This window comes from Gigantopelta aegis, chromosome 13 (genome assembly GCF_016097555.1).
Source record: "Gigantopelta aegis isolate Gae_Host chromosome 13, Gae_host_genome, whole genome shotgun sequence".
NCBI classification, from domain to species: Eukaryota; Metazoa; Mollusca; class Gastropoda; order Neomphalida; family Peltospiridae; genus Gigantopelta; species Gigantopelta aegis.
In genome coordinates, this window is record NC_054711.1 from 41,519,098 (window position 1) to 41,544,397 (window position 25,300).

Sequence of the window (25,300 nt, forward strand, 5' to 3'; positions counted from 1 at the left end):
GTCTACTAAATTAAAAAACTGATCGATCCAAGAAGTCTGACAGGTTGGTTAGCAACCATCTTGAATTTAAAGATGGCCGACATGACAAACTATCAATTGCTCATATTTCGACTTTTTAACCACATAGTAGTTGCCACCCTCCTTGCCAGCATCTCTCGATTCCAGAGTGCTTCAATTTCGAGGTAGGTGCCTGTTTTGGGCATGCTGCTCTGCGGCATACGAATGGCGTGAGGTAGGTGCCTGACATTTTGCCTGACGCTGTGACTATTTGTAACGTTATTTTTGTATAAAAGCCACGAAAAGAAGTTCTAACAATGCGACACTGGGTAGCCTGCTGTCCTGGCTCATCACTGACTCGGCCAAAAAGTATGCCCGTCACTCACACCAGCTACCGGCTCTCTGGAGACCTATTAAAACGTGTATATGTACCACGTCGTCGTGCACCGAGCAGCCTGCCATACCTGCGCCGACTCTGGCCAGGAAGCAACCTAGCACAGCCCACAGCACAGCACAGCACAGAGCCCAGCCCACAGCACAGCACAGCACAGAGCCCAGCCCACAGCACAACACCCAGCCCACAGAACAGCCCATCCCACAGCACAGCGCCCACAGCACAGTGCACAGCACAGCCCAGCCCACAGCACAGCACCCATAGCACAGCGCCCAGCACAGCCCAGCCTACAGCACCCAGCCCACAATACACCGCACAGCCAACAGCACAGCCCAGCCCAGCCCACAGCCCACAGCACAGCCCAGCCCACAGCACAGCCCACAGCACAGCACAGCCCAGCGCACACAGCACAGCACAGCACAGCCCAGCCCACAGCACAGCACAGACCACAGCACAGACCAGCCCAGCCCACAGCACAGACCAGCGCCCACAGCACAGACCAGCCCACAGCCCAGCCCATAGCACACAGGCCATAGCTTCCACAGCACAGCCCGGCCCACAGCCCAGCGCCCACAGCACAGCGCCCACAGCCAAGCCCAGCCCAGCTCAGCCCACAACACAGCCCAGCGCCCACAGCCCAGCACACGGCCCACAGCCAAGCCCAGCACACGGCCCACAGCCAAGCCCAGCACAGCCCAGCACAGCCCAGCCCACACACCCAAATAAAATCCAGGTTATGCTAATGTATGGGAGAAAATTATTATTTAAGGATACCCTCAAATCTACACTAACAATGACGCACACACACATACACACTTTTGCCAGATATGTTCCATAGACCCCACTGCAAGCACATTATACTGAATAACAGCTGCAACATGATTACAGGTTTGACCAAGCCAGAAAGTAATTGATCTTGTATTCATTACAATAAAGGGGACGGTACAAGGCTACTGGACACTGTGATACTAGACGAAGTTTAATTTTTGGCCAGATGATTTGTTTTTTTCAACAACAAACACACTAACATTTATCACCAGTGTCAGTGATTGCAGTCAAATGTTTTCTGTAAATAAGTGTGTGCTCACTTCTTTCTTACTCGGAGTGTACTTAAAAACCCCAACCCCATAATAATAATAATAAATTAAAGGCAAATGATGATGATGATGATAATAATAATTATTATTTATAATTATATTAAAAAAAAAAAAAAAAAAAAATGTCTACAGCACCCGGTGTTCCCAGGCGGTCACCCATCCAAGTACTAACCGGGCCCGACGTTGCTTAACTTCGGTGATCGGACGAGAACCGGTGCTTTCAACGTGGTATGGCCGTAGACAACAACTGTTGAAAAATAGGGGTATACATATGTAATTTTCCGGAAGTCGATATATGGCCGTAGCTTTTGTTTTGTTTTAATTGTTGGAAAGACAGATCGACTGACTTACCGCCGGTGTTGTTTACATGCAATTTTGGTGAAGATTTTTTAATCAACACAGTGATCTCCCTTGTGTATCGCGTAGAGAAGAAGAGTCCGCTAGAGGTTCTAACAGACCAAAATCAATTCCTATTGCCTATAATGTTAACGTTCACTAATAAAATCGATATAAGCAGCGTATCAACACACCCAGGAAGTATAATGTTAAGCAATAAAAAGTGTGGCACACCCCACATCTAATCTACCTGCATCTAATCTACCTGCAAGAGAATTGGGGGGGGGGGGGGGGGGACACATACCATTTAAGAGATTTTTAATGTTTTTAATATCAACCGTCATGTTTGCTGAAAATTGCAGTTCCATTTTTAGGGGTACCCCGCGTTAGTTTCAACCTCTGGTATATACTGCATAACAACTGTATAAGAAATAAAAGTGTATTTATTTATTGTCAATGGATAATAGTATTTGCACAAATAATCAATGTCACACATTACCAATCACACCCACAGCTGCTTTTACTCCGGAAATATTTCACGGTGCACGTCAAACTTTGACACGGAACTCTCTTCTTTGGTACTATGCAACCTAGACCGGCCTCGGTGGTGTCGTGGTTAAGCCATTGGGCATGTCTGATAGGTACAGGTTTCGGAGCCCGGTACCGGATTGGTACCCAGAGTGATGTCTTTTTTTTTAACGACTAGTGGCAACGACCACTACACCCACGTCTACTCTGACTAACCACTAACAACTAACAAGATCACTCGCTGTACTGAACAGACAGCCCAGATAGCTGAGGTATGTGCCCAGGCTCGGCGTTCTTGAACCTTAATTGGTGATCGCGCAGTCCGCTGGCAGTTTTTTGCCATATAAGATGTTTGCAGGCGTAGCATTACTTTTGGTATATTCGAAATAACCCCAAATTAAGCTTAGTAATAACCAAGGATTGTTTTGGTATTTTTAATGTATCCACATTTCATTTCTAACCAATGTAACACTTTTCGCTGAGGGACGTGGGACGTAGTTTCCCAGTGGTAGAGTGCTTAACATGGTGAGCGATCGGTCTCGGATCGATCCCGTTCGGTATTTGGTCAAAATGGATTGTTGTGGTATCTCGTTCGTTGCCTACAGTTGGCATCACAACTGGTATATCAAAAGCCCTGGACAGACAGCCCAGATAGCTGAGGTTGTGTGCCCAGGACAGCGTGCTTGAACCTTAATTGGATATAAGCAGGAAAATCAATTGAAATGAAATGAGTCCACTGGTTGTTGCCATATATCCATGCTTGCAGGCTAATTATTTGGAATATTGAAATAAATTAGAAAGCTTAGTAATAACCAAGGAGTTATTTTTTGTATTTACATTTCGTTTCTAACCAATGAAACACTTTTGGCTGAGGGACGTGGGACGTAGTCCAGTGGTAGAGTGCTTACATGGTGAGCGATCGGTCTCGGATCGATCCCGTTCGGTGGGCCCATTGGGCTATCTCTAGTTCCATCCTGTGCATCACAACTGGTATATCAAAAGCCGTGGTACGTGCTATCCTGTCTGTGGGAGGGTGCATATGACAGATACCTTACTAATAACAGAAAACATGTGAGCGCTTTCTATCTAAGACTACGTGTTACAATTAGCAAATGTTTGAGATCGAATAGCCGATGATTAATAAATCAAGGAGGTGTAATGCTGTCGTTGAATAAAACACACTTTAACTGTTTGCCTGTAATGAGATTCGGAGTTCATGTACTCGCTAATAATATAGCAATAATGGCTATGCGTCCGTGCGCTCACACGCGCACACGCACATATATACACACATACACACAAACGCACACACGTACGCACACACACATATATTATGATAGGATACTAAATGTAGTTCGTAAATTATGCTCTCTTAGGAATAAATATTCCACAAATGCAGAATACTTACGAGTTTACGAAAAATGTGACATCACAGGTTATTGGGGAACTGGGGGGGGGGGTTGTAACTTTATAACTTTATTATTATTATTTCTTATTCCTGTTATTATTATTTTACCTTTTTTTATTTTATTATTATTATTATTTTAAATTTTTTTATTTACAATTTGAGCAATGTACATTCAGTAAATAAATTATATTAAAACAATAAACACCCACATACAAGAACAGTTCACTGAGCTACCCTGTTCTATGACACTAATATATACACTCGTATTTCATTAAAGACAAAAGTTAAAAGTAAAAATGTGTTTGTTTTAACGACACCACTAGTGCACATTGATTCATTAATTATCGGCTAATGGATGTCAATCATTGGTAACTAATTATAAGATAAATCATGTCGCCTCTCTCTCTCTCTCTCTCTCTCTCTCTCTCTCTCTCTCTCTCTCTCTCTCTCTCTCTCTCTCTCTCTCTCTCTCTCTCTCTCATTATTAATATTAACTGAACAACACTATTTACATACCATGCCTTCGATGTCGTGGGACATTGCCTGGGATCGGGGGAAGCCCGTGTCCATCCACATCGAACGACCCATCGCATCTCAGACAAGTGCTGTATCCACTAAGCGATACGTCGCCTAACTATAATTACAATGACAGATAGATGACGTCACGCAATTGTTTGTCGTTTGTTAATGAACTTTGACCTCCGCAAAGCCAACAGAGATTTAATAAAATAAATATTTATATATTTGTTAGGTGTTGTGTGAGTGTGCATATATGTTGTTTAAAATGTGCTGAGGTGTCGCTAAACAATCACCCCTTTTCATATTTGTCTCACACAACACGAAACGTGTCATGATAACTAAACGTCCCAGTTGGGTAGGGGTGATGATGTGTCATTGATGTCTATGGGGGTGGGATGTGGGCTATGAGTCTCGTTTTACAAATACCTTTTACACTACTGTTTACGTCCGCCTAACTAATTCCAAAGCATTACACCATAATGAATTTATGTCATGATGACGTCATTTGGCTTCCACAAAGCCAAAATCGATAAATAATTAAACGATAAAAAATGTTGATATACTTTTCGAAAGAAATAAGGACACATATGGTATATCTGACCAAATGCAACTCACCACTAGAATAGTAATCCCCTGGGGATTGTGTGTCGGTGGAGGTGGGGTTGACATGGGACGGAACGCCGGCGAGGCTAAGAAAATCGTTACAGTGCAATACTAAGCTATTCATATTAGTGCCCAGGGTCAATGCCGATAAAAGGTACCACTAGCCAGTGTACGTTAGCTTTATAAATTTGTGTTTTGAGAAGATTTTATGAGGCCCACAGCACAGCACAACCCACAGCACAGCACAGCGCCCACAGCACAGCACAGCTCACAGCACAGCACAGCCCACAGCACAGCGCCCAGCCCAGCCCAGCCCAGCCCAGCCCAGCACAAAGCACAGCGCCCACAGCACAGCCCAGCCCAGCCCACACCCCCAAATAAAATCCAGGTTATGCTAATGTTTGGGAAAAAATTATTATTTATTTAAGAATACCCTCAAATCTACACTAACAATGACACACACACACACACACACACACACACACACACACACACTTTTGCCAGGTATGTTCAATAGACGGAGTTTGGAGTGCACCCCACTGCAAGCACATTCTACTGAATAACAGCTGCAACATGATTACAGGTTTGACCTAGCCAGAAAGTAATTGATGTTGTATTTATTATAATAAAGGGGACGGTACAAGTTTACTGGACACTGTGATACTAGACGAAGTTTAATTTTTGGCCAGATGATTTGGTTTTTTCAACAACAAACACACTAACATTTATCACCAGTGACAGTGATTGCAGTCAAATGTTTTCTGTAAATAAGTGTGTGCTCACTTGATTCTTACTCGGAGTATACTTAAAAAACAACAACCTCATAATAATAATAATAAAATCATTAAAGGCAAATGATGATGATGATGATGATGATAATAATAATAATTATTTATTATTAAAAACATCATGAACAAAAAAAAAATGTCTACAGCACCCGGTGTTCCCAGGCGGTCACCCATCCAAGTACTAACCGGGCCCGACGTAGCTTAACTTCGGTGATCGGACGAGAACCGGTGCTTTCAACGTGGTATGGCCGTAGACAACAACTGTTGAAAAATAGGGGTATACATATGTAATTTTCCGGAAGTCGGTATATGACCGTAGCTTTTGTTTTGTTTTAATTGTTGGAAAGACAGATCGACTGACTTATCGCCGGAGTTGTTTACATGCAATTTTGGTGAAGATTTTTTAATCAACACAGTGATCTCCCTTGTGTATCGCGTAGAGAAGAAGAGTCCGTAGAGGTTCTAACAGACCAAAATCAATCCCTATTGCCGATAATGTTAACGTTTACTAATAAAATTGATATAAGCAGCGTATCAACACACCCAGGAAGTACAGCAATAAAAAGTGTGGCACCTCACATCTAATCTACCTGCAAGAAAATGGGGGGGGGGGGGGGGGGGGGGGGGCACATACCATTTAAGAGATTTAATTAATGTTTTTAATAGCAACCGTCATGTTTGCTGAAAATTGCAGTTCCATTTTTGGGGGTACCCCGCGTTAGTTTCAACCTCTGGTATATACTGCATAACAACTGTATAACAAATAAAAGTGTATTTATTTATTGTCAATGGATCATAGTATTTGCACAAATAATCAATGTCACATATTATTACCAATCACACCCACAGCTGCTTTTACTCCGGAAATATTTCACGGTGCACCTCGAACTTTGACACGAAACTCTCTTCTTTGGTACTGTGCAACCTAGACCGGCCTCGGTGGTGTCGTGGTTAAGATATTGAGCATGTCTGATAGGTACAGGGTTCGGAGCCCGGTACCGGTTCGCACCCAGAGTGAGGTTTAACGACTAGTGAGTAAGACCACTACACCCACGTCTCTCTGACTAACAACTAACGAGTAACTCGCTATACTGGACAGACAGCCCAGATAGCTGAGGTTGTGTGCCCAGGACAGCGTGCTTGAACCTTAATTGGATATAAGCAGGAAAATCAATTGAAATGAAATGAGTCCACTGGTTGTTGCCATATATCCATGCTTGCAGGCTAATTATTTGGAATATTGAAATAAATTAGAAAGCTTAGTAATAACCAAGGAGTTATTTTTTGTATTTACATTTCGTTTCTAACCAATGAAACACTTTTGGCTGAGGGACGTGGGACGTAGTCCAGTGGTAGAGTGCTTACATGGTGAGCGATCGGTCTCGGATCGATCCCGTTCGGTGGGCCCATTGGGCTATCTCTAGTTCCATCCTGTGCATCACAACTGGTATATCAAAAGCCGTGGTACGTGCTATCCTGTCTGTGGGAGGGTGCATATGACAGATACCTTACTAATAACAGAAAACATGTGAGCGCTTTCTATCTAAGACTACGTGTTACAATTAGCAAATGTTTGAGATCGAATAGCCGATGATTAATAAATCAAGGAGGTGTAATGCTGTCGTTGAATAAAACACACTTTAACTGTTTGCCTGTAATGAGATTCGGAGTTCATGTACTCGCTAATAATATAGCAATAATGGCTATGCGTCCGTGCGCTCACACGCGCACACGCACATATATACACACATACACACAAACGCACACACGTACGCACACACACATATATTATGATAGGATACTAAATGTAGTTCGTAAATTATGCTCTCTTAGGAATAAATATTCCACAAATGCAGAATACTTACGAGTTTACGAAAAATGTGACATCACAGGTTATTGGGGAACTGGGGGGGGGGGGAGGGGGGGTTGTAACTTTATTATTATTATTTCTTATTCCTGTTATTATTATTTTACCTTTTTTTATTTTATTATTATTATTATTTAAATTTTTTTATTTACAATTTGAGCAATGTACATTCAGTAAATAAATTATATTAAAACAATAAACACCCACATACAAGAACAGTTCACTGAGCTACCCTGTTCTATGACACTAATATATACACTCGTATTTCATTAAAGACAAAAGTTAAAAGTAAAAATGTGTTTGTTTTAACGACACCACTAGTGCACATTGATTCATTAATTATCGGCTAATGGATGTCAATCATTGGTAACTAATTATAAGATAAATCATGTCGCCTGCGTCTCTCTCTCTCTCTCTCTCTCTCTCTCTCTCTCTCTCTCTCTCTCTCTCTCTCTCTCTCTCTCTCATTATTAATATTAACTGAACAACACTATTTACATACCATGCCTTCGATGTCGTGGGACATTGCCTGGGATCGGGGGAAGCCCGTGTCCATCCACATCGAACGACCCATCGCATCTCAGACAAGTGCTGTATCCACTAAGCGATACGTCGCCTAACTATAATTACAATGACAGATAGATGACGTCACGCAATTGTTTGTCGTTTGTTAATGAACTTTGACCTCCGCAAAGCCAACAGAGATTTAATAAAATAAATATTTATATATTTGTTAGGTGTTGTGTGAGTGTGCATATATGTTGTTTAAAATGTGCTGAGGTGTCGCTAAACAATCACCCCTTTTCATATTTGTCTCACACAACACGAAACGTGTCATGATAACTAAACGTCCCAGTTGGGTAGGGGTGATGATGTGTCATTGATGTCTATGGGGGTGGGATGTGGGCTATGAGTCTCGTTTTACAAATACCTTTTACACTACTGTTTACGTCCGCCTAACTAATTCCAAAGCATTACACCATAATGAATTTATGTCATGATGACGTCATTTGGCTTCCACAAAGCCAAAATCGATAAATAATTAAACGATAAAAAATGTTGATATACTTTTCGAAAGAAATAAGGACACATATGGTATATCTGACCAAATGCAACTCACCACTAGAATAGTAATCCCCTGGGGATTGTGTGTCGGTGGAGGTGGGGTTGACATGGGACGGAACGCCGGCGAGGCTAAGAAAATCGTTACAGTGCAATACTAAGCTATTCATATTAGTGCCCAGGGTCAATGCCGATAAAAGGTACCACTAGCCAGTGTACGTTAGCTTTATAAATTTGTGTTTTGAGAAGATTTTATGAGGCCCACAGCACAGCACAACCCACAGCACAGCACAGCGCCCACAGCACAGCACAGCTCACAGCACAGCACAGCCCACAGCACAGCGCCCAGCCCAGCCCAGCCCAGCCCAGCCCAGCACAAAGCACAGCGCCCACAGCACAGCCCAGCCCAGCCCACACCCCCAAATAAAATCCAGGTTATGCTAATGTTTGGGAAAAAATTATTATTTATTTAAGAATACCCTCAAATCTACACTAACAATGACACACACACACACACACACACACACACACACACACACACTTTTGCCAGGTATGTTCAATAGACGGAGTTTGGAGTGCACCCCACTGCAAGCACATTCTACTGAATAACAGCTGCAACATGATTACAGGTTTGACCTAGCCAGAAAGTAATTGATGTTGTATTTATTATAATAAAGGGGACGGTACAAGTTTACTGGACACTGTGATACTAGACGAAGTTTAATTTTTGGCCAGATGATTTGGTTTTTTCAACAACAAACACACTAACATTTATCACCAGTGACAGTGATTGCAGTCAAATGTTTTCTGTAAATAAGTGTGTGCTCACTTGATTCTTACTCGGAGTATACTTAAAAAACAACAACCTCATAATAATAATAATAAAATCATTAAAGGCAAATGATGATGATGATGATGATGATAATAATAATAATTATTTATTATTAAAAACATCATGAACAAAAAAAAAATGTCTACAGCACCCGGTGTTCCCAGGCGGTCACCCATCCAAGTACTAACCGGGCCCGACGTAGCTTAACTTCGGTGATCGGACGAGAACCGGTGCTTTCAACGTGGTATGGCCGTAGACAACAACTGTTGAAAAATAGGGGTATACATATGTAATTTTCCGGAAGTCGGTATATGACCGTAGCTTTTGTTTTGTTTTAATTGTTGGAAAGACAGATCGACTGACTTATCGCCGGAGTTGTTTACATGCAATTTTGGTGAAGATTTTTTAATCAACACAGTGATCTCCCTTGTGTATCGCGTAGAGAAGAAGAGTCCGTAGAGGTTCTAACAGACCAAAATCAATCCCTATTGCCGATAATGTTAACGTTTACTAATAAAATTGATATAAGCAGCGTATCAACACACCCAGGAAGTACAGCAATAAAAAGTGTGGCACCTCACATCTAATCTACCTGCAAGAAAATTGGGGGGGGGGGGGGGGGGGGGGGGCACATACCATTTAAGAGATTTAATTAATGTTTTTAATAGCAACCGTCATGTTTGCTGAAAATTGCAGTTCCATTTTTGGGGGTACCCCGCGTTAGTTTCAACCTCTGGTATATACTGCATAACAACTGTATAACAAATAAAAGTGTATTTATTTATTGTCAATGGATCATAGTATTTGCACAAATAATCAATGTCACATATTATTACCAATCACACCCACAGCTGCTTTTACTCCGGAAATATTTCACGGTGCACCTCGAACTTTGACACGAAACTCTCTTCTTTGGTACTGTGCAACCTAGACCGGCCTCGGTGGTGTCGTGGTTAAGATATTGAGCATGTCTGATAGGTACAGGGTTCGGAGCCCGGTACCGGTTCGCACCCAGAGTGAGGTTTAACGACTAGTGAGTAAGACCACTACACCCACGTCTCTCTGACTAACAACTAACGAGTAACTCGCTATACTGGACAGACAGCCCAGATAGCTGAGGTTGTGTGCCCAGGACAGCGTGCTTGAACCTTAATTGGATATAAGCAGGAAAATCAATTGAAATGAAATGAGTCCACTGGTTGTTGCCATATATCCATGCTTGCAGGCTAATTATTTGGAATATTGAAATAAATTAGAAAGCTTAGTAATAACCAAGGAGTTATTTTTTGTATTTACATTTCGTTTCTAACCAATGAAACACTTTTGGCTGAGGGACGTGGGACGTAGTCCAGTGGTAGAGTGCTTACATGGTGAGCGATCGGTCTCGGATCGATCCCGTTCGGTGGGCCCATTGGGCTATCTCTAGTTCCATCCTGTGCATCACAACTGGTATATCAAAAGCCGTGGTACGTGCTATCCTGTCTGTGGGAGGGTGCATATGACAGATACCTTACTAATAACAGAAAACATGTGAGCGCTTTCTATCTAAGACTACGTGTTACAATTAGCAAATGTTTGAGATCGAATAGCCGATGATTAATAAATCAAGGAGGTGTAATGCTGTCGTTGAATAAAACACACTTTAACTGTTTGCCTGTAATGAGATTCGGAGTTCATGTACTCGCTAATAATATAGCAATAATGGCTATGCGTCCGTGCGCTCACACGCGCACACGCACATATATACACACATACACACAAACGCACACACGTACGCACACACACATATATTATGATAGGATACTAAATGTAGTTCGTAAATTATGCTCTCTTAGGAATAAATATTCCACAAATGCAGAATACTTACGAGTTTACGAAAAATGTGACATCACAGGTTATTGGGGAACTGGGGGGGGGGGGGGGGGGGTTGTAACTTTATTATTATTATTTCTTATTCCTGTTATTATTATTTTACCTTTTTTTATTTTATTATTATTATTATTTTAAATTTTTTTATTTACAATTTGAGCAATGTACATTCAGTAAATAAATTATATTAAAACAATAAACACCCACATACAAGAACAGTTCACTGAGCTACCCTGTTCTATGACACTAATATATACACTCGTATTTCATTAAAGACAAAAGTTAAAAGTAAAAATGTGTTTGTTTTAACGACACCACTAGTGCACATTGATTCATTAATTATCGGCTAATGGATGTCAATCATTGGTAACTAATTATAAGATAAATCATGTCGCCTCTCTCTCTCTCTCTCTCTCTCTCTCTCTCTCTCTCTCTCTCTCTCTCTCTCTCTCTCTCTCTCATTATTAATATTAACTGAACAACACTATTTACATACCATGCCTTCGATGTCGTGGGACATTGCCTGGGATCGGGGGAAGCCCGTGTCCATCCACATCGAACGACCCATCGCATCTCAGACAAGTGCTGTATCCACTAAGCGATACGTCGCCTAACTATAATTACAATGACAGATAGATGACGTCACGCAATTGTTTGTCGTTTGTTAATGAACTTTGACCTCCGCAAAGCCAACAGAGATTTAATAAAATAAATATTTATATATTTGTTAGGTGTTGTGTGAGTGTGCATATATGTTGTTTAAAATGTGCTGAGGTGTCGCTAAACAATCACCCCTTTTCATATTTGTCTCACACAACACGAAACGTGTCATGATAACTAAACGTCCCAGTTGGGTAGGGGTGATGATGTGTCATTGATGTCTATGGGGGTGGGATGTGGGCTATGAGTCTCGTTTTACAAATACCTTTTACACTACTGTTTACGTCCGCCTAACTAATTCCAAAGCATTACACCATAATGAATTTATGTCATGATGACGTCATTTGGCTTCCACAAAGCCAAAATCGATAAATAATTAAACGATAAAAAATGTTGATATACTTTTCGAAAGAAATAAGGACACATATGGTATATCTGACCAAATGCAACTCACCACTAGAATAGTAATCCCCTGGGGATTGTGTGTCGGTGGAGGTGGGGTTGACATGGGACGGAACGCCGGCGAGGCTAAGAAAATCGTTACAGTGCAATACTAAGCTATTCATATTAGTGCCCAGGGTCAATGCCGATAAAAGGTACCACTAGCCAGTGTACGTTAGCTTTATAAATTTGTGTTTTGAGAAGATTTTATGAGGCCCACAGCACAGCACAACCCACAGCACAGCACAGCGCCCACAGCACAGCACAGCTCACAGCACAGCACAGCCCACAGCACAGCGCCCAGCCCAGCCCAGCCCAGCCCAGCCCAGCACAAAGCACAGCGCCCACAGCACAGCCCAGCCCAGCCCACACCCCCAAATAAAATCCAGGTTATGCTAATGTTTGGGAAAAAAAATTATTATTTATTTAAGAATACCCTCAAATCTACACTAACAATGACACACACACACATACACACACACACACACACACACACACTTTTGCCAGGTATGTTCAATAGACGGAGTTTGGAGTGCACCCCACTGCAAGCACATTCTACTGAATAACAGCTGCAACATGATTACAGGTTTGACCTAGCCAGAAAGTAATTGATGTTGTATTTATTATAATAAAGGGGACGGTACAAGTTTACTGGACACTGTGATACTAGACGAAGTTTAATTTTTGGCCAGATGATTTGGTTTTTTCAACAACAAACACACTAACATTTATCACCAGTGACAGTGATTGCAGTCAAATGTTTTCTGTAAATAAGTGTGTGCTCACTTGATTCTTACTCGGAGTATACTTAAAAAACAACAACCTCATAATAATAATAATAAAATCATTAAAGGCAAATGATGATGATGATGATGATGATAATAATAATAATTATTTATTATTAAAAACATCATGAACAAAAAAAAAATGTCTACAGCACCCGGTGTTCCCAGGCGGTCACCCATCCAAGTACTAACCGGGCCCGACGTAGCTTAACTTCGGTGATCGGACGAGAACCGGTGCTTTCAACGTGGTATGGCCGTAGACAACAACTGTTGAAAAATAGGGGTATACATATGTAATTTTCCGGAAGTCGGTATATGACCGTAGCTTTTGTTTTGTTTTAATTGTTGGAAAGACAGATCGACTGACTTATCGCCGGAGTTGTTTACATGCAATTTTGGTGAAGATTTTTTAATCAACACAGTGATCTCCCTTGTGTATCGCGTAGAGAAGAAGAGTCCGTAGAGGTTCTAACAGACCAAAATCAATCCCTATTGCCGATAATGTTAACGTTTACTAATAAAATTGATATAAGCAGCGTATCAACACACCCAGGAAGTACAGCAATAAAAAGTGTGGCACCTCACATCTAATCTACCTGCAAGAAAATTGGGGGGGGGGGGGGGGGGGCACATACCATTTAAGAGATTTAATTAATGTTTTTAATAGCAACCGTCATGTTTGCTGAAAATTGCAGTTCCATTTTTGGGGGTACCCCGCGTTAGTTTCAACCTCTGGTATATACTGCATAACAACTGTATAACAAATAAAAGTGTATTTATTTATTGTCAATGGATCATAGTATTTGCACAAATAATCAATGTCACATATTATTACCAATCACACCCACAGCTGCTTTTACTCCGGAAATATTTCACGGTGCACCTCGAACTTTGACACGAAACTCTCTTCTTTGGTACTGTGCAACCTAGACCGGCCTCGGTGGTGTCGTGGTTAAGATATTGAGCATGTCTGATAGGTACAGGGTTCGGAGCCCGGTACCGGTTCGCACCCAGAGTGAGGTTTAACGACTAGTGAGTAAGACCACTACACCCACGTCTCTCTGACTAACAACTAACGAGTAACTCGCTATACTGGACAGACAGCCCAGATAGCTGAGGTTGTGTGCCCAGGACAGCGTGCTTGAACCTTAATTGGATATAAGCAGGAAAATCAATTGAAATGAAATGAGTCCACTGGTTGTTGCCATATATCCATGCTTGCAGGCTAATTATTTGGAATATTGAAATAAATTAGAAAGCTTAGTAATAACCAAGGAGTTATTTTTTGTATTTACATTTCGTTTCTAACCAATGAAACACTTTTGGCTGAGGGACGTGGGACGTAGTCCAGTGGTAGAGTGCTTACATGGTGAGCGATCGGTCTCGGATCGATCCCGTTCGGTGGGCCCATTGGGCTATCTCTAGTTCCATCCTGTGCATCACAACTGGTATATCAAAAGCCGTGGTACGTGCTATCCTGTCTGTGGGAGGGTGCATATGACAGATACCTTACTAATAACAGAAAACATGTGAGCGCTTTCTATCTAAGACTACGTGTTACAATTAGCAAATGTTTGAGATCGAATAGCCGATGATTAATAAATCAAGGAGGTGTAATGCTGTCGTTGAATAAAACACACTTTAACTGTTTGCCTGTAATGAGATTCGGAGTTCATGTACTCGCTAATAATATAGCAATAATGGCTATGCGTCCGTGCGCTCACACGCGCACACGCACATATATACACACATACACACAAACGCACACACGTACGCACACACACATATATTATGATAGGATACTAAATGTAGTTCGTAAATTATGCTCTCTTAGGAATAAATATTCCACAAATGCAGAATACTTACGAGTTTACGAAAAATGTGACATCACAGGTTATTGGGGAACTGGGGGGGGGGGGGGGGGGGGTTGTAACTTTATTATTATTATTTCTTATTCCTGTTATTATTATTTTACCTTTTTTTATTTTATTATTATTATTATTTTAAATTTTTTTATTTACAATTTGAGCAATGTACATTCAGTAAATAAATTATATTAAAACAATAAACACCCACATACAAGAACAGTTCACTGAGCTACCCTGTTCTATGACACTAATATATACACTCGTATTTCATTAAAGACAAAAGTTAAAAGTAAAAATGTGTTTGTTTTAACGACACCACTAGTGCACATTGATTCATTAATTATCGGCTAATGGATGTCAATCATTGGTAACTAATTATAAGATAAATCATGTCGCCTCTCTCTCTCTCTCTCTCTCTCTCTCTCTCTCTCTCTCTCTCTCTCTCTCTCTCTCTCTCTCTCTCATTATTAATATTAACTGAACAACACTATTTACATACCATGCCTTCGATGTCGTGGGACATTGCCTGGGATCGGGGGAAGCCCGTGTCCATCCACATCGAACGACCCATCGCATCTCAGACAAGTGCTGTATCCACTAAGCGATACGTCGCCTAACTATAATTACAATGACAGATAGATGACGTCACGCAATTGTTTGTCGTTTGTTAATGAACTTTGACCTCCGCAAAGCCAACAGAGATTTAATAAAATAAATATTTATATATTTGTTAGGTGTTGTGTGAGTGTGCATATATGTTGTTTAAAATGTGCTGAGGTGTCGCTAAACAATCACCCCTTTTCATATTTGTCTCACACAACACGAAACGTGTCATGATAACTAAACGTCCCAGTTGGGTAGGGGTGATGATGTGTCATTGATGTCTATGGGGGTGGGATGTGGGCTATGAGTCTCGTTTTACAAATACCTTTTACACTACTGTTTACGTCCGCCTAACTAATTCCAAAGCATTACACCATAATGAATTTATTTTGTATTTATTAGTATTTATATAGATCCACCATCTTGTTAAAATTATATTAACTGCTGTATGTATATATATATATATATATATATATATATATATATATATATATATATATATCCTCATATGCCGTAGACTACGGCCTGAGTGTAAAATAAAGTTCAGTTCAGTTCAGACTGGGATCCGAACCCTGTACCTACCAGCCTGTAGTCCGATGGAAAACCACTGCGCCACCGAGGCCGGTCTCATGGAAAGAAATACGGCAACACATGGTATACCTGACCAAATTTAACTCACTGGTTCTAGAATCATCTTCCCGTGGGGAATGTGCGTAGGTTGGGGGTGAGATGGGAGGACGCCGGACGGAACGCCGGCGAGGCTGAGACAATTCATGTTAGTATCCCGGATCAAACCTTGTAAAACGTTCCACTAGCATCTTACTCGATCTCCCCAGGTCCAGACCACGCTCCGCCCCCCCCCCCCAAAAAAAAAAAAAAGTAAAAAAAATAAAATAAATAATAATAATAATAATTTACTGATGGGTGTATACCACCAAATCAAATCCCATAAATGACAATAGTAACATTTGTGGCTAAAATGCCTACCAGCAGCGTATCAATCGACATATACTCCACGGATATAAATATATACTACTACCTCTCACCCTTAAACCCTTTCCTGTCCTGGACGAGGCAACCGGCTGAGGCCAGTACCCACGCCCAAGACAGGCGTGCGCTACAACAGCTTGCTCTGAATGTGCACGTTACACAATTTACCTTCCTTCCTTCCTTCCTCACCCTTAAATTAAATAAGAAAACAATGGGGGTTAAGCCGCTCATTTCAGAGATAACGATCGGGGTCTATGACTACCATAGTTGCGCACAAAATTGCATGTATGATTTTTACAGGTTTCAAATAGAAGGCTACTTGACACTGTGATACTAGATGAAATAAAATTGCTTTCAATTTTTGCCCGTTCCATACACTTACCATTTGTGACACCAATAGCCGATATGTATTTTTGTGCTGGGGTGTCGTTAAACAAACATTCATTCATTAAATTTTTGCCCTGATGAATTTTTTTTCAACAACAAACAGACTAACATTTAAAAGTTATTTTTTTTTTTAAATAATAATAATAATAAAGAATAATAACAATGATAATTATGATATACATATACATATACATATACATATACATATATATATATACACATACATATACATATACAAAAATAATAATAATAATGAAGAAAACATTTCTACAGCACCCGGTGTTCCCAGGCGGTCACCCATCCAAGTACTAACCGGGCCCGACGTTGCTTAAATTCGGTGATCGGACGAGAACCGGTGCTTTCAAAGTGGTATGACCGTAGACAACTACTGTTGAAAAATAGTGGTATAGTACCTATGTAATTTTCCGGAAGTTGATATATGGCCGTAGCTTTTGATTTGTTTCATAATCTACACAGTGATCTCCCTTGTGTATCGCGTAGAGAAAAAGAAAGAAAGAAAGAAAGAAATGTTTGATTTAACGACGCACTCAACACATTTTATTTACGGTTATATGGCGTCAGACATGGTTAAGGACCACACAGATATTGAGAGAGGAAACCCGCTGTCGCCACTTCATGGGCTACTCGTTTCGATTAGCAGCAAGGGTTCTTTTATATGCACCATCCCACAGACAGGGTAGTACATACCACAGCCTTTGATATACCAGTCGCGGTGCACTGGCTGTAACGAGAAATAGCCCAATGGGCCCATCGACGGGGATCGATCCCAGACCGACCGCGCATCGAGCGCTTTACCACGGGGCTAAGTCACGCCCCTAGAGAAAAATAATCCGTTGGACGGCCTCGGTGTATTCGTGGTTAAGCCATCGGGCATAAGGCTGGTAGGTACAGGGTTCGCAGCCCGGTACCGGCCTCGGTGGTGTCTTGGTTGAGCCATCGGGCATAAGGCTGGTAGGTACAGGGTTCGCAGCCCGATACCGGCCTCGGTGCTGTCTTGGTTGAGCCATCGGTCATAAGGCTGTTAGGTACAGGGTTCGCAGCCCGATACCGGCCTCGGTGGTGTCTTGGTTGAGCCATCGGTCATAAGGCTCTTAGTTACAGGGTTCGCAGCCCGATATCGGCCTCGGTGCTGTCTTGGTTGAGCCATCGGTCATAAGGCTCTTAGTTACAGGGTTCGCAGCCCGATACCGGTGTGACGGAACATGCTTTTAATTTTGTTTTAGCCTGTGGCGATATTAATTGTTTTAGAGGGCCGTGTGCAGTCCCAATATGCACTTAAGCCCAGGTGGGCACTTTGTTACGTAATACCTCCGCGCGACCGTTCACCCTAATACACACCCAGATCAGGTGTGGAGGCCATGTGGTGAGTGGTTACGTAATACCTCCGCGCGACCATGGATTCTCTAGCGAACTAGGCGACGACCAGTCTAGGCTTGTAAGGAAATATATCGTCTTGGTCGCTGTGGAAATATACACATCATAAGATTCGGTCCCGCGTACTGTCTCCGGACCAGTCTGGGATTTTACAATAAATAGCTAGGATTTAGATTTATCGGGGAGAAACATATTGGAAGGCTTCCAGGGAGCGCGTCCGTTTGGACTTGGTAAATATTATTTCTGCTCTGTTGTATAACCTTGATGTGATTGGTGTGACTTTAAATATTTTAATATTGTATTATACCAATATTATTTAGACGGTGCTGCCGGTAATCTGACGCAGTAAACTGTAGGCTCACTGTTCTAATATATATAAAGCTTAACCAGTCATCCTAGAGGACCTAGGTAAACTGTAGGTTATTGTCTTTATTGTGATAGGTACCAGTATTAATTCTGTATTACAAGGTTACTGAATGAGTAGTTAAGGGTTAATTTAAAAATTAACCAGTTAGGAATAGAGTTGTAATTTCTTTATTAATTAAGTTCCCCTGGAAGCGTTTCTCAATTATCACACGTGTGGGTTTTGTGTCACGGTGAAGTGATTAGAATATTGTGTAAACTAGACACCTAGAGATTAACTAATTAAGTGATCAGTTCTGGGTTGTTATTATTTGTTGTTGTTAATTAACTACTGCGGCAGTACATTTGTCAGCGTAGGTTAATACAGATTCCAAAGTGTATTGTGTTTTTGTTGTGTTTTCTAGTGAACTAACCGTGCTATAATAATTCATACTTTATATAAGATCTTATCTCTGATCATACCTAGACGAGCTACGCGGGTATAACTGCCCGTTACAGAGAGATCTAATATATATACAGTTAGGAGAGATATTTGGATAATCGTGTGTTTCATTCAGTTACGGGTATTATAGGATCCCCGTGACAGGAGTGAAAATTGGGGCGCTCGTCCCGGATCTGAAACGGGACATGCATATTTAAAAAAAAGTATTGTTTGTAAATGGGGGCTTTATAAATTATTTTTACAAATTAACTAGAAGTAGCAACGTTGTTCACTAGAAAAAATAAAATAATAAGTGCGTCATACCTAAACATGGATAAGAATTTGCTGGATAGGCCTACGCTCAGTGTAGTGGAGATTAAGCGAGCACGTAAGGTCGAGTTAGTTGAAATCGCGAGTGAGCGGGAAATTGATTTAACATCAGCTAAAACATTAGGAGATATAAGGACAATTATTATCCAGGAAGTTTTTGGTGATAGTCATGTTATGGAAGACAGTGAGATTGTTCCAGAGATAGATATAAATGAGTTAAGTGTGGAACAACAATTAGCTTTTAAAAAGCTTGATTACGAAAGAGAAGAACGTGCATTAGATAAAGAGAGAGAGAAAGAGAAGAGAGGGATAGAGAAGAGAGAGAGATAGAGATAGAGAAGACAGAGAGAGGAATAGAGAGAGAGATAGAGAAAGAGAAGATAGAGATAGAGAGAGAGAGAGAGAGAGAGAGAGAGAGAGAGAGAGAGAGAGAGAGAGAGAGAGAGAGAGAGAGAGAGAGAGAGAGAGAGAGAGAGAGAGAGAAGAGAGAGATAGGGATAGAGAATTCCAGTTAGCAAAATTAAAAGTGGAACATGAGTTAAAGTTGAATACTGAAGAAGTTAGACGGGAGGCCGGAAATGGGTTTAACATGTCGGAGGCTTATAGATCAGTGCCTGTATTTGATGACCAGGAGGTAGATATGTTCTTCTAACTTTTTGAACGGGCCGCTAAGCAGCTAAATTAGCCGCAGTCTAAGTGGACATTGTTAGCCGTGTCTAAGTTTAAGGGGAAGGCTAGTGTAACTTATAATTCAATGAGTGATGAGCGAGCAAGTCAATACGACCTAGTTAAGGCGGCAGTGTTAAGGGCGTATGAATTACGACCTGAGGATTATCGTTTACGGTATAGCGAATTATTTTTCTAAAGTTGTCAAGTGCTTGTAGCAACCTGCTACAATACCAGGGAGACGGATTCACCATCTTAACTGTTGAATAACATTATTAATTGAGTCAGTATCTCAACACTACAGATATGGTGCAGTTTAGTGTAATAAATATATCTGTTATAACTTGTGTGATAGCTTACATTTCGTGTAATGATTAGTGTAATAAATATATCTGTTATAACTTGTGTGATAGCTTACATTTCGTGTAATACTTGTGTGATAGCTTACATTTCGTGTAATAATTAGTCTAATAAATATATCTGTTATAACTTATGTGATAACTTACATTTCGTGTAATGATTAGTGTAATAAATATATCTGTTATAACTTGTGTGATAGCTTACATTTCGTGTAATGATTAGTGTAATAAATATATCTGTTATAACTTATGTGATAACTTACATTTCGTGTAATGATTAGTGTAATAAATATATCTGTTATAACTTATGTGATAACTTACATTTCGTGTAATGATTAGTTTAATAAATATATATGTTATAACTTGTGTGATAGCTTACATTTCGTGTAATGATTAGTGTAATAAATATATCTGTTATAACTTGTGTGATAGCTTACATTTCGTGTAATGATTAGTGTAATAAATATATCTGTTATAACTTGTGTGATAGCTTGCATTTCGTGTAATGATTAGAGTAATAAATATATCTGTTATAACTTGTGTGATAGCTTACATTTCGTGTAATGATTAGTGTAATAAATATATCTGTTATAACTTGTGTGATAGCTTACATTTCGTGTAATGATTACTGTAATAAATATATTTGTTATAACTTGTGTGATAGCTTGCAGTTCGTGTAATGATTAGTGTAATAAATATATCTGTTATAACTTGTGTGATAGCTTACATTTCGTGTAATTATTAGTGTAATAAATATATCTGTTATAACTTGTGTGATAGCTTACATTTCGTGTAATGATTACTGTAATAAATATATCTGTTATAACTTGTGTGATAGCTTACATTTCGTGTAATGATTAGTGTAATAAATATATCTGTTATAACTGGTTTGAAGGCTTACATTTCGTGTAATGATTAGTGTAATAAATATATCTGTTATAACTTGTGAGAGCTTACATTTCGTGTAATTATTAGTGTAATAAATATATCTGTTATAACTTGTGTGATAGCTTACATTTCGTGTAATGATTACTGTAATAAATATATCTGTTATAACTTGTGTGATAGCTTACATTTCGTGTAATGATTAGTGTAATAAATATATCTGATATAACTTGTGTGATAACTTACATTTCGTGTAATGATTAGTGTAATAAATATCTCTGATATAACTTATGTGATAGCTTACATTTCGTGTAATGATTCGTGTAATAAATATATCTGTTATAACTTGTGTGATAACTTACATTTCGTGTAATGATTAGTGTAATAAATATCTCTGATATAACTTATGTGATAACTTACATTTCGTGTAATGATTAGTGTAATAAATATATCTGTTATAACTTGTGTGATAGCTTACATTTCGTGTAATGATTAGTGTAATAAATATATCTGTTATAACTTGTGTGATAACTTACATTTCGTGTAATGATTAGTGTAATAAATATCTCTGATATAACTTATGTGATAACTTACATTTCGTGTAATGATTAGTGTAATAAATATATCTGTTATAACTTGTGTGATAGCTTACATTTCGTGTAATGATTAGTGTAATAAATATATCTGTTATAACTTGTGTGATAGCTTACATTTCGTGTAATACTTGTGTGATAGCTTACATTTCGTGTAATAATTAGTGTAATAAATATATCTGTTATAACTTATGTGATAACTTACATTTCGTGTAATGATTAGTGTAATAAATATATCTGTTATAACTTGTGTGATAGCTTACATTTCGTGTAATGATTAGTGTAATAAATATATCTGTTATAACTTATGTGATAACTTACATTTCGTGTAATGATTAGTGTAATAAATATATCTGTTATAACTTATGTGATAACTTACATTTCGTGTAATGATTAGTTTAATAAATATATATGTTATAACTTGTGTGATAGCTTACATTTCGTGTAATGATTAGTGTAATAAATATATCTGTTATAACTTGTGTGATAGCTTACATTTCGTGTAATGATTAGTGTAATAAATATATCTGTTATAACTTGTGTGATAGCTTGCATTTCGTGTAATGATTAGTGTAATAAATATATCTGTTATAACTTGTGTGATAGCTTGCATTTCGTGTAATGATTAGAGTAATAAATATATCTGTTATAACTTGTGTGATAGCTTACATTTCGTGTAATGATTAGTGTAATAAATATATCTGTTATAACTTGTGTGATAGCTTACATTTCGTGTAATGATTAGTGTAATAAATATATCTCTTATAACTTGTGTGATACCTTACATTTCGTGTAATGATTAGTGTAATAAATATATCTGTTATAACTTGTGTGAGAGCTTACATTTCGTGTAATGATTAGTGTAATAAATATATCTGTTATAACTTGTGTGATAGCTTACATTTCGTGTAATGATTACTGTAATAAATATATCTGTTATAACTTGTGTGATAGCTTACATTTCGTGTAATGATTAGTGTAATAAATATATCTGTTATAACTGGTTTGAAGGCTTACATTTCGTGTAATGATTAGTGTAATAAATATATCTGTTATAACTTGTGAGAGCTTACATTTCGTGTAATGATTACTGTAATAAATATATTTGTTATAACTTGTGTGATAGCTTGCAGTTCGTGTAATGATTAGTGTAATAAATATATCTGTTATAACTTGTGTGATAGCTTACATTTCGTGTAATTATTAGTGTAATAAATATATCTGTTATAACTTGTGTGATAGCTTACATTTCGTGTAATGATTACTGTAATAAATATATCTGTTATAACTTGTGTGATAGCTTACATTTCGTGTAATGATTAGTGTAATAAATATATCTGTTATAACTGGTTTGAAGGCTTACATTTCGTGTAATGATTAGTGTAATAAATATATCTGTTATAACTTGAGTGATAGCTTGCATTTCGTGTAATTATTAGTGTAATAAATATATCTGTTATAACTTGTGTGATAGCTTACATTTCGTGTAATGATTACTGTAATAAATATATCTGTTATAACTTGTGTGATAGCTTACATTTCGTGTAATGATTAGTGTAATAAATATATCTGTTATAACTGGTTTGAAGGCTTACATTTCGTGTAATGATTAGTGTAATAAATATATCTGTTATAACTGGTTTGAAGGCTTACATTTCGTGTAATGATTAGTGTAATAAATATATCTGTTATAACTTGTGATAGCTTACATTTCGTGTAATGATTAGTGTAATAAATATATCTGTTATAACTTGTGTGATAGCTTACATTTCGTGTAATGATTAGAGTAATAAATATATCTGTTATAACTTGTGTGATAGCTTACATTTCGTGTAATGATTAGAGTAATAAATATATCTGTTATAACTTGTGTGATAGCTTACATTTCGTGTAATGATTAGTGTAATAAATATATCTCTTATAACTTGTGTGATAGCTTGCATTTCGTGTAATGATTAGTGTAATAAATATATCTGTTATAACTTGTGTGATAGCTTACATTTCGTGTAATGATTAGTGTAATAAATATATCTGTTATAACTTGTGTGATAGCTTACATTTCGTGTAATGATTAGTGTAATAAATATATCTGTTATAACTTGAGTGATAGCTTGCATTTCGTGTAATTATTAGTGTAATAAATATATCTGTTATAACTTGTGAGATAGCTTCATTTCGTGTAATGATTAGTGTAATAAATATATCTGTTATAACTTGTGTGATAGCTTACATTTCGTGTAATACTTGTGTGATAGCTTACATTTCGTGTAATAATTAGTGTAATAAATATATCTGTTATAACTTGTGTGATAGCTTGCATTTCATGTAATGATTAGTGTAATAAATATATATGTTATAACTTGTGTGATAGCTTACATTTTGTGTAATGATTAGTGTAATAAATATATCTGTTATAACTTGTGTGATAGCTTACATTTCGTGTAATGATTAGTGTAATAAATATCTCTGATATAACTTATGTGATAGCTTACATTTCGTGTAATGATTAGTGTAATAAATATATCTGTTATAACTTGTGTGATAGCTTACATTTCGTGTAATGATTAGTGTAATAAATATATCTGTTATAACTTGTGTGATAGCTTACATTTCGTGTAATGATTAGTGTAATAAATATATCTGTTATAACTTGTGTGATAGCTTACATTTCGTGTAATGATTAGTGTAATAAATATATCTGTTATAACTTGTGTGATAGCTTACATTTCGTGTAATGATTAGTGTAATAAATATATCTGTTATAACATTTGTATAATGATTAGTGCTTAAATAATCGTGTAATACTTGTGTGATAGCTTACATTTCGTGTAATGATTAGTGTAATAAATATATCTGTTATAACTTATGTGATAACTTACATTTCGTGTAATGATTAGTGTAATAATATATCTGTTATAACTTGTGTGATAGCTTACATTTCGTGTAATGATTAGTGTAATAATATTATCTGTTATAACTTATGTGATAACTTACATTTCGTGTAATGATTAGTGTAATAAATATATCTGTTATAACTTATGTGATAACTTACATTTCGTGTAATGATTAGTTTAATAAATATATATGTTATAACTTGTGTGATAGCTTACATTTCGTGTAATGATTAGTGTAATAAATATATCTGTTATAACTTGTGTGATAGCTTACATTTCGTGTAATGATTAGTGTAATAAATATATCTGTTATAACTTGTGTGATAGCTTGCATTTCGTGTAATGATTAGTGTAATAAAT

General features: G+C 38.2%; 1 protein-coding gene and 5 non-coding genes across 6 annotated transcripts; 1 reads left to right on the top strand and 5 right to left on the bottom strand.

The window, feature by feature from the left end:
- The first annotated feature begins 314 nt into the window (after positions 1 to 314).
- On the top strand, positions 315 to 1,285 carry LOC121387315 (sialidase-like). The gene is made up of 2 exons (XM_041518338.1): positions 315 to 1,124; positions 1,280 to 1,285. The coding sequence occupies exons 1-2, from the start codon at positions 315 to 317 to the stop codon at positions 1,283 to 1,285; spliced, it is 816 nt and encodes a 271-aa protein (XP_041374272.1).
- A 326-nt stretch (positions 1,286 to 1,611) lies between these two features.
- On the bottom strand, positions 1,612 to 1,730 carry LOC121387897. The gene has a single exon (XR_005959900.1). It is a non-coding gene; the product is annotated as a 5S ribosomal RNA (ribosomal RNA).
- A 4,077-nt stretch (positions 1,731 to 5,807) lies between these two features.
- On the bottom strand, positions 5,808 to 5,926 carry LOC121387900. Its single transcript, XR_005959903.1, has one exon. It is a non-coding gene; the product is annotated as a 5S ribosomal RNA (ribosomal RNA).
- Positions 5,927 to 9,570: 3,644 nt separating this feature from the next.
- LOC121387902 lies at positions 9,571 to 9,689 on the bottom strand. Its single transcript, XR_005959904.1, has one exon. It is a non-coding gene; the product is annotated as a 5S ribosomal RNA (ribosomal RNA).
- Positions 9,690 to 13,329: 3,640 nt separating this feature from the next.
- Positions 13,330 to 13,448, bottom strand: LOC121387903. The gene has a single exon (XR_005959905.1). It is a non-coding gene; the product is annotated as a 5S ribosomal RNA (ribosomal RNA).
- Positions 13,449 to 17,298: 3,850 nt separating this feature from the next.
- LOC121387904 lies at positions 17,299 to 17,417 on the bottom strand. Its single transcript, XR_005959906.1, has one exon. It is a non-coding gene; the product is annotated as a 5S ribosomal RNA (ribosomal RNA).
- Between the last annotated feature and the right edge of the window lie 7,883 nt (positions 17,418 to 25,300).